At 42.2% G+C, this 14,650-nt stretch overlaps 1 protein-coding gene across 1 annotated transcript in view; it reads right to left on the reverse strand.

The window, feature by feature from the left end:
• Positions 1-14,650, reverse strand: part of SHANK2 (SH3 and multiple ankyrin repeat domains 2) — a 260,064-nt gene that overhangs the window by 162,845 nt on the left and 82,569 nt on the right. The window contains exon 13 of the mRNA XM_059474299.1: positions 10,816-10,985. Within this exon, the coding sequence (XP_059330282.1) occupies positions 10,816-10,985 (170 nt within the window). The remainder of the gene's footprint in view (positions 1-10,815; positions 10,986-14,650) is intronic.

A 14,650-nucleotide genomic window follows, 5' to 3' on the forward strand; every position in this document is an offset into this window, starting at 1 on the left:
GGCCAGGAGAAGGAGGAAAAGCCAGAGGAAGGAGGAAAATCCTGCTGGAGCTGCAAGAGGCACAAAGATGACACAAGAGGCAAGTGAGGGACAGCCCTAGGTTCAGCTGATGTGCAGACAGACAAATTGCTGTGGATGTGGGGGACAAGCTCATATTCCAATGCAGAAGTTGAGCCCTAGATAGTTCTGCATCCCCTAAAACCTTGAAATGATCTTCCTCCCCCTCACATGGTGCCATTAATCAGAAATTCTGCAGCATGAGCCAAGGCTATAATAAAGTACAGATCTATAAAAACTGGCAACACTTCACTCACTCCAAAGTGGGGAATTTAAAGAATAAATAGAAAAATGTAATTTATCTGTTGTACCCATGAATGGTTTTTTTAGAATGAGGTCTTCATTTCTATCTTTGCTCTCCCAACACTGTTTAAGAGATTCACTGTAACAGATAATTTGTTATCACCAAGAGATTTTCAAATCAATGTTTTCCCTGCTGAAGGACAAAACAATGGTAAATGAAAGGACAACTTTCCCAAAATTAATAATAAGGCTTTCTAATTTCCAGTGGTTTTCACTTTTCTTTTGGTAAAATCAAAAGGTGTGGTTGCTATGGCAAAACCAGGTCAGATGCTCTTCACACACAACCTGAATTACAAAAAGAATCTGCTGTTGTAAGAGTGAAATAAAGGTTCTTGTAACATCAGGTATCCTGAGACATCTTTTCACAACAAAAGTGTGGTTTAAAAGAGGAGTTGTGTCCAATTATATGAACAAAACTGCAAAGCAAAATTGGATAAGCACCAAACAAGTGAGTAACAGGAAAACATGGATAGGCAGGTGACAATCAGGAGCTTGTATTTTATTGTCTTTAAAGCATTGTACTTAAAATCAGCGAGATTCTGCCAGAAAATTAAATATGTAGAATATTTTACAAGATTATATATTATAAAATTAATAGAATAGAGCATAGAATGCTTTGTCTCTTACAAATTTAAGTCTATTGGCAATGTATCTATTGTAATTGATATGAATATAGCATTCTAATCTCAAACAGATTAACTACTCAATATACCATCAAAATATTTTTAATCAAAAGAACACAGAACACGTATCCTCCCACATTACAGCTCCCTCCATGCCCCAACAAGAAATGAAAATGTTTTTTCCAAACAAATTATGGTGACTACTTTTTCTAAATTCCTTGTGATACTGAAAGGCCCAGGAGCAAATTCTTCCAGGCAGCCTTATTTGCAAAAATGTCAAGGAAATTTAAAGCCAAAATGAGGCCAATGTCTTTACAGCTGTTACAGCCTGTACCTAAAATGTCTTTGTAATATCTAAATCAATTTTTAGTGCTTGGATAAACTGCATTCTTCTTTATTGGGAAAATAAATAATCATATGGATTGGGAATGAGAGACCATATTTGGGGAAAAAAGAACATTTCTGTAACCAGCAGGAAAAAAAAGAAAAATCAACAGAATGAAAGTAAAGTATAAAGTTGGAAATCCATTGAAAAGAAAAATTAACAGCTGAACCAGCCTGTGCTGATGTAAAAACTCTGGGTTTGTGTCCCAAGGTAAAATTTCTCTAAATTTTCTTCTTTGAAATACAGGAGATTTTTAATTTTTAATTGGTAGAGGCCTGACTTTTTTCTCCCAGAAATAATTAACATTGTGATTTAGGCTTTTCCCTTGCTGTAATGTCTGTTGTCTGATGTAAATTTTCAGAATTATTTGTCTTTGGCAGGAGAGCTTCCAAACGACAGACAGGAATGCAGGAATACTTATTGGAGGCTGTGGTGTCTCATTCCTGGATGTGTCCAAAGCAGGGCATTGGGACTGGATGACCCTTAAGGTCCATCCCAATCCCTAAAAACACCCTGGATTTCCGTGATTCTTTGGTGCAAACAGACTTTCCATACAACATGATGATGGTCAGCACGAGTTACAGCTTCATCATGCTCTCTGTTAAAAACAGGAATTTTTCTGACTCTGGCTCCTGACAGCAATCCCTCCCTGCCTCAGTGAGGGATGCTGAGCAGGATCTGCCTGTTTTGTCTCCTGGTTCTGGCTCCCAGAGATGTCCTTAAGGGAGCCTGACAGAGCCTGAGGTCAGAGCAGCAGTGTGGGGAGGAGCTCAGTGCCCCTGACCCTGCTGCCAGGCACAGGGAGGGTTCCAGCACACACACACAGACCTTCCTGGGCACTCCACCCACAGCCTGGAAGTATCTGCAGTTAATGACTCTGGCTAATTGACCTGAGCCCTCACACTGGGCTGTGGCCCTACAGACATTCCTGGTGGTGGAGAAGGAAATGCAGCAGTTCCTTCCCAGCTTGAGTTATGGGAGCTGACCACATTAGGGAGATAACACAGAGATCCTGACTTAAAACAGCTCCTCACCTTTTCTCACCTCTGCTTTCCCAGGAAAGAAACAGTGCAAGCAAGCACTTCAGGAGAAGAACCTCGGGGTGAGAAGATGACTGGGGCAACTAACAGAGCAACCACTCCCTACATCAAACCTACAAACACAATAAGCTGCATGTAATCCTCTAAATCTGAGGAAATATGGCTCAGTTGAAATAGAACTGAGCTGTGCTGTTCAACATTTGGCCCTCTGTGGGAGCTTTTCCCCCCTTGCCATAGTTTCCATGAAGATCACCTTTTCCCTGTTATTTATGTGTCTGTGAAATAGTTTTGAGATAGTGAGGGCGAGATGAAAACAGCGTGAGAAATCAATCTGCACTGATTTGGGTTTTGCAGAAATCCAGCCTCTGATCCCCAACTCTGTTGAGGAAGGTGCAGTGAGAGTCAAGTTTGCCCTTCTCCATAGTGATGCCCAAACTTGAAATCAGGGAAATTCAGAGAGAATTAATAGAGAAGGGGGCCCAAGCTGTTGGGAAGGATGAAAGTTTGACAAGAAAGTCTCACAGATATGTGTGCTTAGCAGAAAGATTTTTGAATGTAGAGTCTGATGAAGGAATAGAGATGGAAGCAAGTTTTGATATAGAAGAAAAGAATTGCTGAGCCAGTCTTACTGGAAAACCAAGGAGGCAAAAGGTGTGTTAGTTAAGAAGGGGTTTTCATGGCTTAGAGCAAAGGATAAACTCACCTCAAACAAGATGTTTTTAACAAGCAGAAAGAGAGCACAGGCAAACAAGTCAGCAAAGTTACAAGTAGAAAAATGGTCTCAGAATTTTACACTGCAAGAAAACTGAATAATAACTTCTAGCTTAAACTGTAATGTGCTAACTTTTAGTGATTGGAGAACAGTAACATGAATATGGTAATTATAGTAGTTATGATATGTAGGGGCCTGAATATATGTATTAGGTATGGAATCCCCCGGACAGCCGAGAGCTGTGGCAGCCTGGGAGCTGGGACAGATACGTATATTGTAATTGTATAATTGTTAAAAGAAAAGGGGGGAAATGTAGGGGCCTGAATATATGTATTGTTATAAAGGAGTCCTTGTGAATATATATATATGTAGTGAGAGTCCTATGTATTAGATAGGTGGGTCCTGTTGCTCTGGATGAGCTACAGCTGTGGGATCCTTGGTTGGGTAGCAGCTGTAGCTCATGAAGGGCTCTGGGATAAAAGGGGGTTGGGTCGAGAGCCCAGGAGGAGCCCCTATGGAAGCCATGAGGAACTGTGCTGCAGAGAAGAGCTGCATAATAGGACCAGCAAGAAGGTATGGACTTTAAGATAGGACACCAGAAATATGAAATACAATAAGATAACAACAACAATTGGTGACCGCGACGTGATAAAGAACATGCAGCCAAGGAGAAGGTATGGAATCCCCCAGACAGCCGAGAGCTGTGGCAGCCGGAGAGCTGGGACAGTGGAAGATAGGACAGCTGAGAGCTGTGGCAGCCTGAGAGCTGGGACAGATATGGTAACTGTGTAATGGAGAAATTGTTAAAAGAAAAGGGGGGAAATGTAGGGGCCTGAATATATGTATTAGGTATGGAATCCCCCGGACAGCCGAGAGCTGTGGCAGCCTGGGAGCTGGGACAGATACGTATATTGTAATTGTATAATTGTTAAAAGAAAAGGGGGGAAATGTAGGGGCCTGAATATATGTATTGTTATAAAGGAGTCCTTGTGAATATATATATATGTAGTGAGAGTCCTATGTATTAGATAGGTGGGTCCTGTTGCTCTGGATGAGCTACAGCTGTGGGATCCTTGGTTGGGTAGCAGCTGTAGCTCATGAAGGGCTCTGGGATAAAAGGGGGTTGGGTCGAGAGCCCAGGAGGAGCCCCTATGGAAGCCATGAGGAACTGTGCTGCAGAAAGGAGCTGCATAATAGGACCAGCAAGAAGGTATGGACTTTAAGATGGGACTCCAGAAATATGAAATACAATAAGATAACAACAACAATTGGTGACCCCGACGTGATAAAGAACATGCAGCCAAGGAGAAGGTATGGAATCCCCCGGACAGCCGAGAGCTGTGGCAGCCGGAGAGCTGGGACAGTGGAAGATAGGACAGCTGAGAGCTGTGGCAGCCTGAGAGCTGGGACAGATATGGATATTGTAATTGTATAATTGTTAAAAGAAAAGGGGGGAAATGTAGGGGCCTGAATATATGTATTAGGTATGGAATCCCCCGGACAGCCGAGAGCTGTGGCAGCCGGAGAGCTGGGACAGTGGAAGATAGGACAGCCGAGAGCTGTGGCAGCCTGGGAGCTGGGACAGATACGTATATTGTAATTGTATAATTGTTAAAAGAAAAGGGGGGAAATGTAGGGGCCTGAATATATGTATTAGGTATGGAATCCCCCGGACAGCCGAGAGCTGTGGCAGCCTGAGAGCTGGGACAGATATGGATATTGTAACTGAGTAATTGAGAAATTGTTAAAAGAAAAGGGGGGAAATGTAGGGGCCTGAATATATGTATTGTTATAAAGGAGTCCTTGTGAATATATATATGTAGTGAGAGTCCTATGTATTAGATAGGTGGGTCCTGTTGCTCTGGATGAGCTACAGCTGTGGGATCCTTGGTTGGGTAGCAGCTGTAGCTCATGAAGGGCTCTGGGATAAAAGGGGGTTGGGTCGAGAGCCCAGGAGGAGCCCCTATGGAAACCATGAGGAACTGTGCTGCAGAGAAGAGCTGCATAATAGGACCAGCAAGAAGGTATGGACTTTAAGATAGGACACCAGAAATATGAAATACAATAAGATAACAACAACAATGATAGGCTATAGATAAAAGTTAAGGTATAGATTGGTTCTACTGTATTAAGATGCTCAGCAAAGAAAAGTGTGTAATGCAATGGAAGCAAAACCAAAGGGTCTCCAGGCCTGCCTGCAGCTGGAGCTGAGAACTGGAGGCACAGGCTCTGTCACCCATGACCCTGGACTGCTGGAACATCTTGGATGGAATAAACTGCATTTTAGACAGCCGCCTGGAGTCCCACATCCCTCATTTAGGCTCTTTCACCAAACCAACCAAGATGCAGAGCCTGGAGTGTTGCATTGCACCACACTGGTGCACTCCCAGCTCCTCTCTGACTCCTGGTGCTCCTGTCCCCTGAATAATCCAGGCCAGTTGCTGACTACTCAAGCAAGGATGTGTCAAAGTAGCCAAGCATGATGACAGGGGATTTGTGGATGCTTTTACCTCCTGATCCCTTCCCATGGCCTCTGACAGCAAAGGGAACTCTCCTGCTGGAGCAGAAGCAAGTCTGTCTGCATTTTGACAGCACCACTCTGTCCTGCTCTTCAGGCACAAGCAGCTTGAAGGAATGAGTTAGGATAGGACCTGTGGTGAGCCATAATTTATCATGGCAGGAGCTGAAATCAAACCATTCAAGTCAGGAGACAGAAAGGAAGCAAAACAGACCAGTGAACCTGGCTAAGATGAATATTCTGTTTCACATTCATTTCATCCTTCATGTGGAAGAGCAGCTGAACAATACCTTGCAAACCTCTTATGTTCAATTTTGCTGCCACACTTACCCACACAAGGTACAAAATGCTCTTGAAGAAACAGAACAGCCTTTCTGAGGCTCTTCCCTTCCCAGTATTTTGTTTACTAATCTAACAAGTGCAAAAGCCCAGGAGACCAACTTTCCTCCTGCCCGCAAGCATTGTCTGTTGGCAATATCTTTGAGCACAGCAGGGGTTTAATAATCTTTCTTTTTCAAAATGACTTACAAGTGGATTTCACAAGAAATGAAAATGTTAGCGATATATTTGGATTGCCCTGCTGGCTGAGATCACGCTGAAATAAAAGCAGAGTCACAAGGGTCAATATTTCTGCTGCACAGAGCCACTGACTTCCTGCCCACAGCAGATGCTTGAGCTGCTGCTGCTGAGTTACTCCTGCTCCTCTGACCCCGAGGAATGGAGCTGAGAGCTGCATTTGGGTTACCACAACCCTGTTGGGATGTGCCTGCACCACAGGTATCTCAGAGGCTCATGGAAGTCTGTTGGAGCATATTTGAGATGCTGAAATAACTCCCTGTTTTTCCATACAATGGGCACTAGAAAAGGCTGAGAGAGCTGTGGCAGGGCAGCCTGGAAAGAAGAAGGATCTGGGGAGATCACGACAAACAAAGCTGTGAGCAGGGTGAGACTTCAAATGCTCTCAAAGTATTCGAAGCAGGTGGGTTTTTTTCTTTCTAAATCAGTAAAGGATGGTTCATGTGCATTTTAGGTATGTTTTAATATAACCCAGACTCTGAAAATAATTCTGATTTTTTTTATTTTTGAAGTGGCCAGAGCCTGTCTGCACATGGAACTCAGACTTGTTACCTTCCCAAAAACCTTCTCTATTGCTTTATCTTCATGGACAAGAAAACTGCTAATTTGCTCACAAAGAATTGTTTGAGCATTGCATTCTGAGTTTTGCCATCAAAGAGACCACTCAATTTCCACTGCAAGAATTCAATTTAGGAAGACAAAAGCTGATTCAAATTCATTTTGCAGATATTTTATACATGTTTGTGTGCATTTGGATTGCGGCAGATTTATTGCTATGGACTTTCAGATAAAGAAGGAAGAAAGAAAAAAAATATATAAAAACAAATTATTAGAACTGTTTAGTGAGGAATCAAACTAGATCTCCTTTATTTATGTGCAAACATAAGATTAGGGCAATTCTGGTATAAATAAAGATATCAGATTTATTTTTGCAAGCAGCCATGGCTCCTCTCTCATGAGTGGCAGACACACAAATGATGTCAGTGTGTATGACTAACAACTAAAAATACAGCAGGTATTTTTGTACAGGCTACGTAATATCCTATGAATACCAGGCCATTCTGTTTAGTTTACATTTCTTTGAACCTTGCCCATTCACAGATTTCTCTGAGCAGTTTCCTTGTATCACACACTGTGAACTATTGTCACTGATGCACTTCTACCAGTTTTAGAAAGAAAAAAACCAACAAATCCTGCTTCATCTCCATCTGATGAAAACATCTGATTTTTCATCAAGACCTTAGGAATTCATCCCTCTCTGTGACCCTTCTAATTCTGCCAAGTTAAAAAAGAAAATCCATAAAAACATTTCCCAAGTAATCCCTTTCTCTAATATGTTGTTCTGGGTTTTTATCCCTGCAATAAATGCCTTGCTACATCTTTGCTGTGATTAGTCTCATGGGATGTACTCGTGATGAGCATTTCCCTGGGGTCAGCCTGAACACGGGGCACAATCTCTCTGCCAGTGCCAGGCCACGTTTGAATTCCCCAAAACAACCCAAGAGCCAGGATCTGGGCATCAGTGTCCTACACAGAGCAGTGCAGTCACCAAGCTGGCAGAGGAGAGGGGCCAAGACAAAGCTTTTCCATCTCTCAGTGACAGTAGGATGTTTCCAAAGTGAAGCAAAAATTGAATTCCATGAGGTTTAATATTCTCCCATTTCCTCCAAGTACTGTTCAGAGCAAGTTGCTAAACCCCAAACAGGCTGAGCCATGGTCTTGCTAAGTCTGTAAAAGACAGGAAATACATCCAGTACCAAGAATTCATGCTCAGGAAGAGGAAAAAATGCAGGATCTCCTTATAGTCAGCAGTTCTGGCACTCCCACAGCACTGAGGACTCTGAGTTCTACTGCCTGTGCTTTTAGAGGATGGAGAGGGAGCCCATCCTGCTCACATGGAGTAATTTTTTTTTAAATCACAGAATCCTGGAATAGTTTAGGTTGGAAGGGACCTTCAAGATCATCTTGTTCCAGCCTTCTCCCAGTGAAAGGGTAACTTTCCACTATCCCAGATTGCTCCAAGCTGTGTCCAGCCAGCCTTGGACACTTCTAGGGATGAGGCAGCCACAGCTTCTCTGGGCCACCTTTGCTACGGCTTCACCCCCTCTCAGGGAAGAATTTCTTCCTCAAATCTAGTCTAAATCTACCATCTTTCAGTTCAAAGCCATAGCTCCTTGTCCTATCACTACACTTATTGTCTAGCAATAATTACATTTTGACTGAAACAGGGACGGGAATCTAGATTTAATTGGACCTGGGTTTTTGGCACAAAAAGTTTGAGCAGCTTCTTGGATACTGTTACACAACAGAGACCTCTTTAAAGCACCACTGTCTTCCCTGCACTCTTTGTTCTCTCCATGACCTTGCCGTGTTCATTCTGACATATTTTTTGCTGCAGCTGAGGAATCATTGACATGGTAACACGAAATAGGATTTGATCTTGTTCTGGAAGTTTTCCCTTTGATTAGCTCTGGGAGCTTGTCACACACTGTTCCAGCCCTGCCATGCAAACAGCCTTAAATTACATTTCACAAGGTTTCATCCTTGGGAGTAACACTGACAATCCCTGTGCACACTTGTTCTTTCCCCAAACCCTCCCCAAAAGCAGGCTGACATGTGTAGAAACTTCACCAGACTTTGCTGCAGCAAAGTTCTCTAAAATGCTTCAAAACAAATGGACCTGCAAAAACTCTGCCAGATTTCAATTCAATGTGCAAATCAGATACTTGAAGCTGAAAAAATAATCCCTGCAGGAATGATTTGATGTAGGATGGGCACATCCCCCTTTTAATGGCAGTAATAATTAATGAGTTACTTTCAATAAACTTAAATTTTCCCCACAAAGAAAAAACCCCAGGCACAATTCCATTTTTTATTTCAGCATTTAGAGTGCCCCCCAAAATCACTGGTCTCCATATAGGCTACAGTATTTTATGAAAACATGAAAAGTGGACTAATTCCCTCCTGCAATGTTTTCCAGTGACTGTTGCCGTAACTTAGAACCAAGGCTCCAAAATTAATTTTTCAAAAACATTAAACATTTCATTGAAATTTAAATCCTTTATTCTGGGATTATTTTTGCATATAATAGTATCAAACCTAAGGTAAATCACCTGCCAGATAGGGAATGCCTCTAAAATATTCAGCATTCCAGGCAACCTGTTGCAGTGTTTCCTCTTTTGCCAGGAAACACAATTTCTGTCTTGTCTTTTCCCAGAGTTGTCTTATTCTAGTGAGAAGAATCTGTGTGGCTGTTATTTCATCCTCTACATAAACAGAATATTCCTGCATCCTTAAATCCAAGAGGACAATTGAACATCTCTGTGTCCAACACCTGCCATGGAGCAGCCACTCATTCCTTGTCATTGACACCTGCCAGACCTCTATGAACACTGAGTGGAGAAAGTTATTTAGTACCCCCAAAATTTCATCCTAGCTCTTGTGCACCATGAGATCATAATCACTGCTTCCTACCTGATCAGGGAACAACCTTGAGAACTGTAAAATTATCTTCTCAGCCCTACAGACTCTAAGTTTAACCTTCTCCCTTCGTCCTTGCATTTAAAATTAACTTTGCATGTTTTACCTTTAAGTGCAACACTCTTCAAATTTCTGTCTTACATCTTCTGAGGGCTGGAGTTAACAGAAATTATTAATCTCAAAAATGCTTCAGAATCAGTACATCCAAAAATAAAAATGCAAAAATACCTTCTAATGGCTCCCTGTATTTTTTTCCCATTTGCAGGCTCAAGGGAGGAGGTATTTGAAGTCTTCCTTTGTGAGATAAGTAGCTCCCTTTGCAAGAAAATTTGCAGCTGCTTTACACTTTTATTTAGGACACTGAATTTATTCCCTTTTGTTTGATTTCCATAACTGTTGTTTGATTTGTATGGGTCCAAGACAAAGTCTCTTTTATTCTGTTTTACCTGGATGTGCAAAACCACAGCCTCACACCTCACTCTGGGGAAGGTGAGTCCTGTACACCCTATCTCCCTTTTTTTCAGCTGTACCTGGATGTATTGACTGCCTTCAAAGCAGTAACAAAGCCTGACCTTCATTTAAACCTGGTCTTAGCATGCAATTGCAGTACTGAACAGAAATTTCACATGCACCACCACACTTCCTCCAAAATTATATTTACAGGAGGTTCTCCCTACCCACTTACCCCAAGTCCCATGAGGGGACATTTTCTACTTAAGCAATTAAATGTTCCTGGAGGAAAGGGCCTGAAGCAGAGCTGACCTTACCCCCATTCCCTTCCTGAGCTTTTTAGATAGCTGACAGGTTTACAACCCCTTAAAGCCCTGGAGCAGTGCCTCTGGAATGGCTCCAGCAGCAAATTCTGTGTCCTGGGTAAGAGAAAATGGTGCTATTACTGCACAGAGTTGTGAGTTGTGGCAGCACTTTGAAGGCAAGTAAAGTGGCAGCTAAATATGCATTGGTTACAAAACAAAACCAGGAGCAAAATACCTTGCAAAGAAACAAATGCATAAGAGTACTTTCACCATATAGGTTATTTCCACCCTTGTAAAAGAGAATTTTTACATAAAATTCCCACCTAGCAGGAGAAAAGTTTTATTCCAAATGAATTAGGTGCTCACCTTTGACTCTATCTCCTTTGTGCAGGTGAATTTCCCCTTCCCCTTGAGGTTGATATGGCTTTACAACAATAAAAAGTCTCCCAGGGACAGCGCTGTAGAGCTTCCTTTTGGGACCCTGATAATCCAAGGCAGACAGAGTATCTTTGTTGGCACTGGGACTGTAAACGGCACTGGAAATTGAAATGAAAAATCATTAACAGCTTACTCAAAAGGGGAAAGTTAATAATTTACAATCACATTAGCAAGATTAAATTAAGCAGTGAATAACAAAACTGTCTCCCAGTAAGACATCAAACCCTGCAGAAAAAATACCAAACAGGAGCTCTTAAGGGTTGAAATCTTTCAGTATGAAACATGATCAATATTCACCTGACCATAATGGCCTAGAACACAAAACACACAACATTAAAGCTTTTAGTTTTTCCGCAAATTAAACTTGCACATTCCTAGGCTCTAATTAAATTCAAAATTTATATGCCCATCATACATTCCCAGCATGTCAATTTGTCAGAGGGACTTGAAAATGTCTGTATTTACAATTCTTGGGAATGGATATTTTTGTAACACAGAGTGAACAAGTGAGATCACTGAATTATTAACTAAATGGACTGAATAATCAAGCTACTTCCTCACTCCAAGGCCCAAGGTTAAATTTAGATCTGCACAAAGCCTGGTACTTGTGGTTAACATTTTCCAAATGATCATTTCTTCTGGATGGTAATCACCAGCTCATTCAGTGACTCCAGAATGTGCCCAGGAGAGCCACAGGTCACCACAAACTCACAGTCATGGTGTATAAAAAAAGGAATTGTGGAAAGGTGGTGAACAATGCATAAGATCACTCTTAAACCTGTGGGAAAATGAGTGAACTGTCAAAAAGATATGAAAAGAGAAAGAGGCAAATACTAAAGAGGGTTGGAAACCTATAGGATAGATCATAACAAACTTGCAATACACTAGCAGTCAACTTCAAAAAAACCCCAAAGCATAAAAACTTGCAGTCTTAACCAAAGTCTAGAAAAGGAAAATATTCATGAGAAGGAGTAATCTTAATGGACTTTGATAGGGAAAAGTTAGGCTACCAAAGGAAGAAAGGTGATTTAGTGGTGGTTTGGCATTATAACACTCTGCTTGCCTTTATGTAAGAAAGCATCTCAAACTGCTTTAAGCAAAATGAAATACAAGGGCTGGGGTCTGCTGAGTTTTCACCTTTTTTTTTTAACCAGTCTCCTACCAAAATGGGAGCCAGTAAGTCAATAGGTACAGAAGTCTGATACAAACCCACACCTATTGGATCTTTCCTATCAGGAACACTCCTGTTTTCCTGCAGTAACCTCTTCACCATTTGGAATTGCATGCCCCTTTCACCATGCTTTGTTCTATTACTGGGAAGGGATGCTGCTTATGGTAAGCCCCACTCAGGAGTTTAGAAGTGAGCTCTGCTTGCATGTCTGTGATGGAGTTTGCACCAGAAACCTCAGCCAACTCTCACAGTTGTTTAAAGAAAGCCTGGAAAAGATGACATTCAGATTTCAGTTCTTTTGCTCCATTCCTTTTTCCTTATAAGTGGAGGAACAGTCATCACCATTAAAAAAAAAGAAATTCAGCTCTATAAACTATAGCTACACATCTGATTTCCACTTGTATCAAGCTGTGTTTCTGCCTAGTCTGGTGGCAGCTATTCCCAGTGTTATCTCCCAGCATCTACTTTAACTGTGAGCACAGAAGATACATTCATTTTCTCCCTCACTGAAAGAGAAAAGGGAAATGGCACATTAAACCCACACAAGGAATGCAGAACTTCTTAGGCAACAGGCTCACTAATGGAAATCAGGGCTGCAACGTGGGGTGCAGGACTTTTTAAAAAGAGATCTTTCCTTTCCCTTGCTTGTCCCCAGCATGGGCTCCAAGCCCAGCAAGTGCCATGCCAGGAAGGAGCAGGAGGAGGATGCGGAGATTTCAAGAGAGGTGTAGACATGTTTCCCTCTCAGCCAGATGAAGGTGGCCATCCTTGGCAGCTCAGCCCTCACTGAGGCTGTGCTGGCACCTCATTCACTCATTTCTGTGGGGTAAGTTCCACACAAAGGCTGTCTCTTTCCTTTCTTTCCCAGCTTCCCCCTCCCAACCACTTTGCTGTGAAGAGCAACAGCCTTGTGAGAATCAAGAACAGTTTGATTTGAAAGGGACCTTTAAGACCACCCAGCGCCACTCCCTGCCATGGGCAGGGACACCTTTCACTGGACCAGGTTGTTCCAGCCTGGCCTTGAACAATTCCAGGGATGGGGCAGCCACAGCTTCTCTGGGAATTCTGTTCCAGTGACTCGCCACCCTCTCAGGAAAGAATTTCTTCCTAATATCCAATCTAAATCTCTCCTCTTTCAGTTTGAGATGACAGAACACCTGAGCCACATGGGCTGCAAAGGTCACATGAGCCCCTTCCAGCATGGCTTTCCAGCACCTCTCCACAGCACAAATCCCACAGATCCCATTAACCCTTTGTCACAGTCTGACCTTCTCCATCACTGTGCCCCTTCTGGCTGCTTCTGCTCCACAACCCAACCTCCTTCCCTGACAAAAAGGGCTTTCCCATCCCAGGGGAGCAACAGCTTCATGGTGACTGTTATTATTTGCAAATAATAAGCAGACACAGCAACAGTTCCCACTTTTAGCTAACAGTAAGTAGGTGGTCATGCAGTTAAACAAAATCTGTGAGGAAAGTGTCATATAAGGTGCCATTTCTGACTGCAAAATGGGCCTGTGGTAAGAAAAGGCATTATTTGCAGGAGAAATTATATATATAAATCCATCTAGTTGTCTTTAAATTTATAGAGCCTCCAGCTCTCTTCTCGGTACTTGTACGTACTCTGGACTTCTCTGAAACAAGTTTTGCGGGCACAGAAGGAACTCTGCAGCTGGGTAGCAGCTTCAGCAGTTGTGATGCTGATGCACTAAGAGAAAGACCAAAATTTTATATCCACAAACTCTCAGGGATTAAATCTGTTCCCATTGTCACCTGAGCTACTTTTCAGAAAGGGAAGAGGAAAGTGGTTGAACAGAGTCAAAGCAAGTAAATGTTTGCTTAATCAAAAAGAATTTCTAATTGTTACCCCCAGCTCAAAGGATTGTTTATACTTCTAGAATTTAAAGCATGTTATCCCAGGAATATTGATGAAAATGGATTTTTATCCAATCAGCTAAAATAATCATTGACTCTAAGGTAGAACCTCCCTCCCTGCTGACATCAGCAGAATCCAGAGGAACAGAAGAACAGTCATTCTCTGAACAGAACCTCATAGTCTCTTCACTTAACTCATCATCCAGTTGAAGCCTCATTACAGACTAATCTTGAGCTGTTACTGGGCTCTGTGAGGAAATGCCACCCAATTTATACCCAAATGAGCTTTTGCCATTATTGTAACATACAACAAAGCAAGATGAGCTTGCTTTGCTGCATGAAACCACTGGCATATGGAATCTGCATCCTCTTCCCTTTAATTTCACTCCTTCTTACATGCCAGACAACTCTGTCTCACAATTCACCAGATCCCCCCTGCCCAGCAGTATTGTTTCCATCACAAACAGTGCCTGGCAGTTTGGCCAGGGAGAGCAGAGGAACAGGCAGGGTAACAGAGGCAGTGTCAGCTGCATAACATTTTGTTTTACTGACTTGAAAACTCCACTGAACATCCCTTACACCTACAAACAGCAGAGAGAAACCAACAGCTGCATTTCTTGACAATGCCCAGTTCCTTTTCTACTCTGAACAGCAGACATATATATATATACACACACATATATTAGGAAACAGGACAGACAAAGCCTGATTTTCAAATGA

This window comes from Ammospiza nelsoni, chromosome 6, assembly GCF_027579445.1.
Source record: "Ammospiza nelsoni isolate bAmmNel1 chromosome 6, bAmmNel1.pri, whole genome shotgun sequence".
In the NCBI taxonomy this organism is placed as follows: Eukaryota; Metazoa; Chordata; class Aves; order Passeriformes; family Passerellidae; genus Ammospiza; species Ammospiza nelsoni.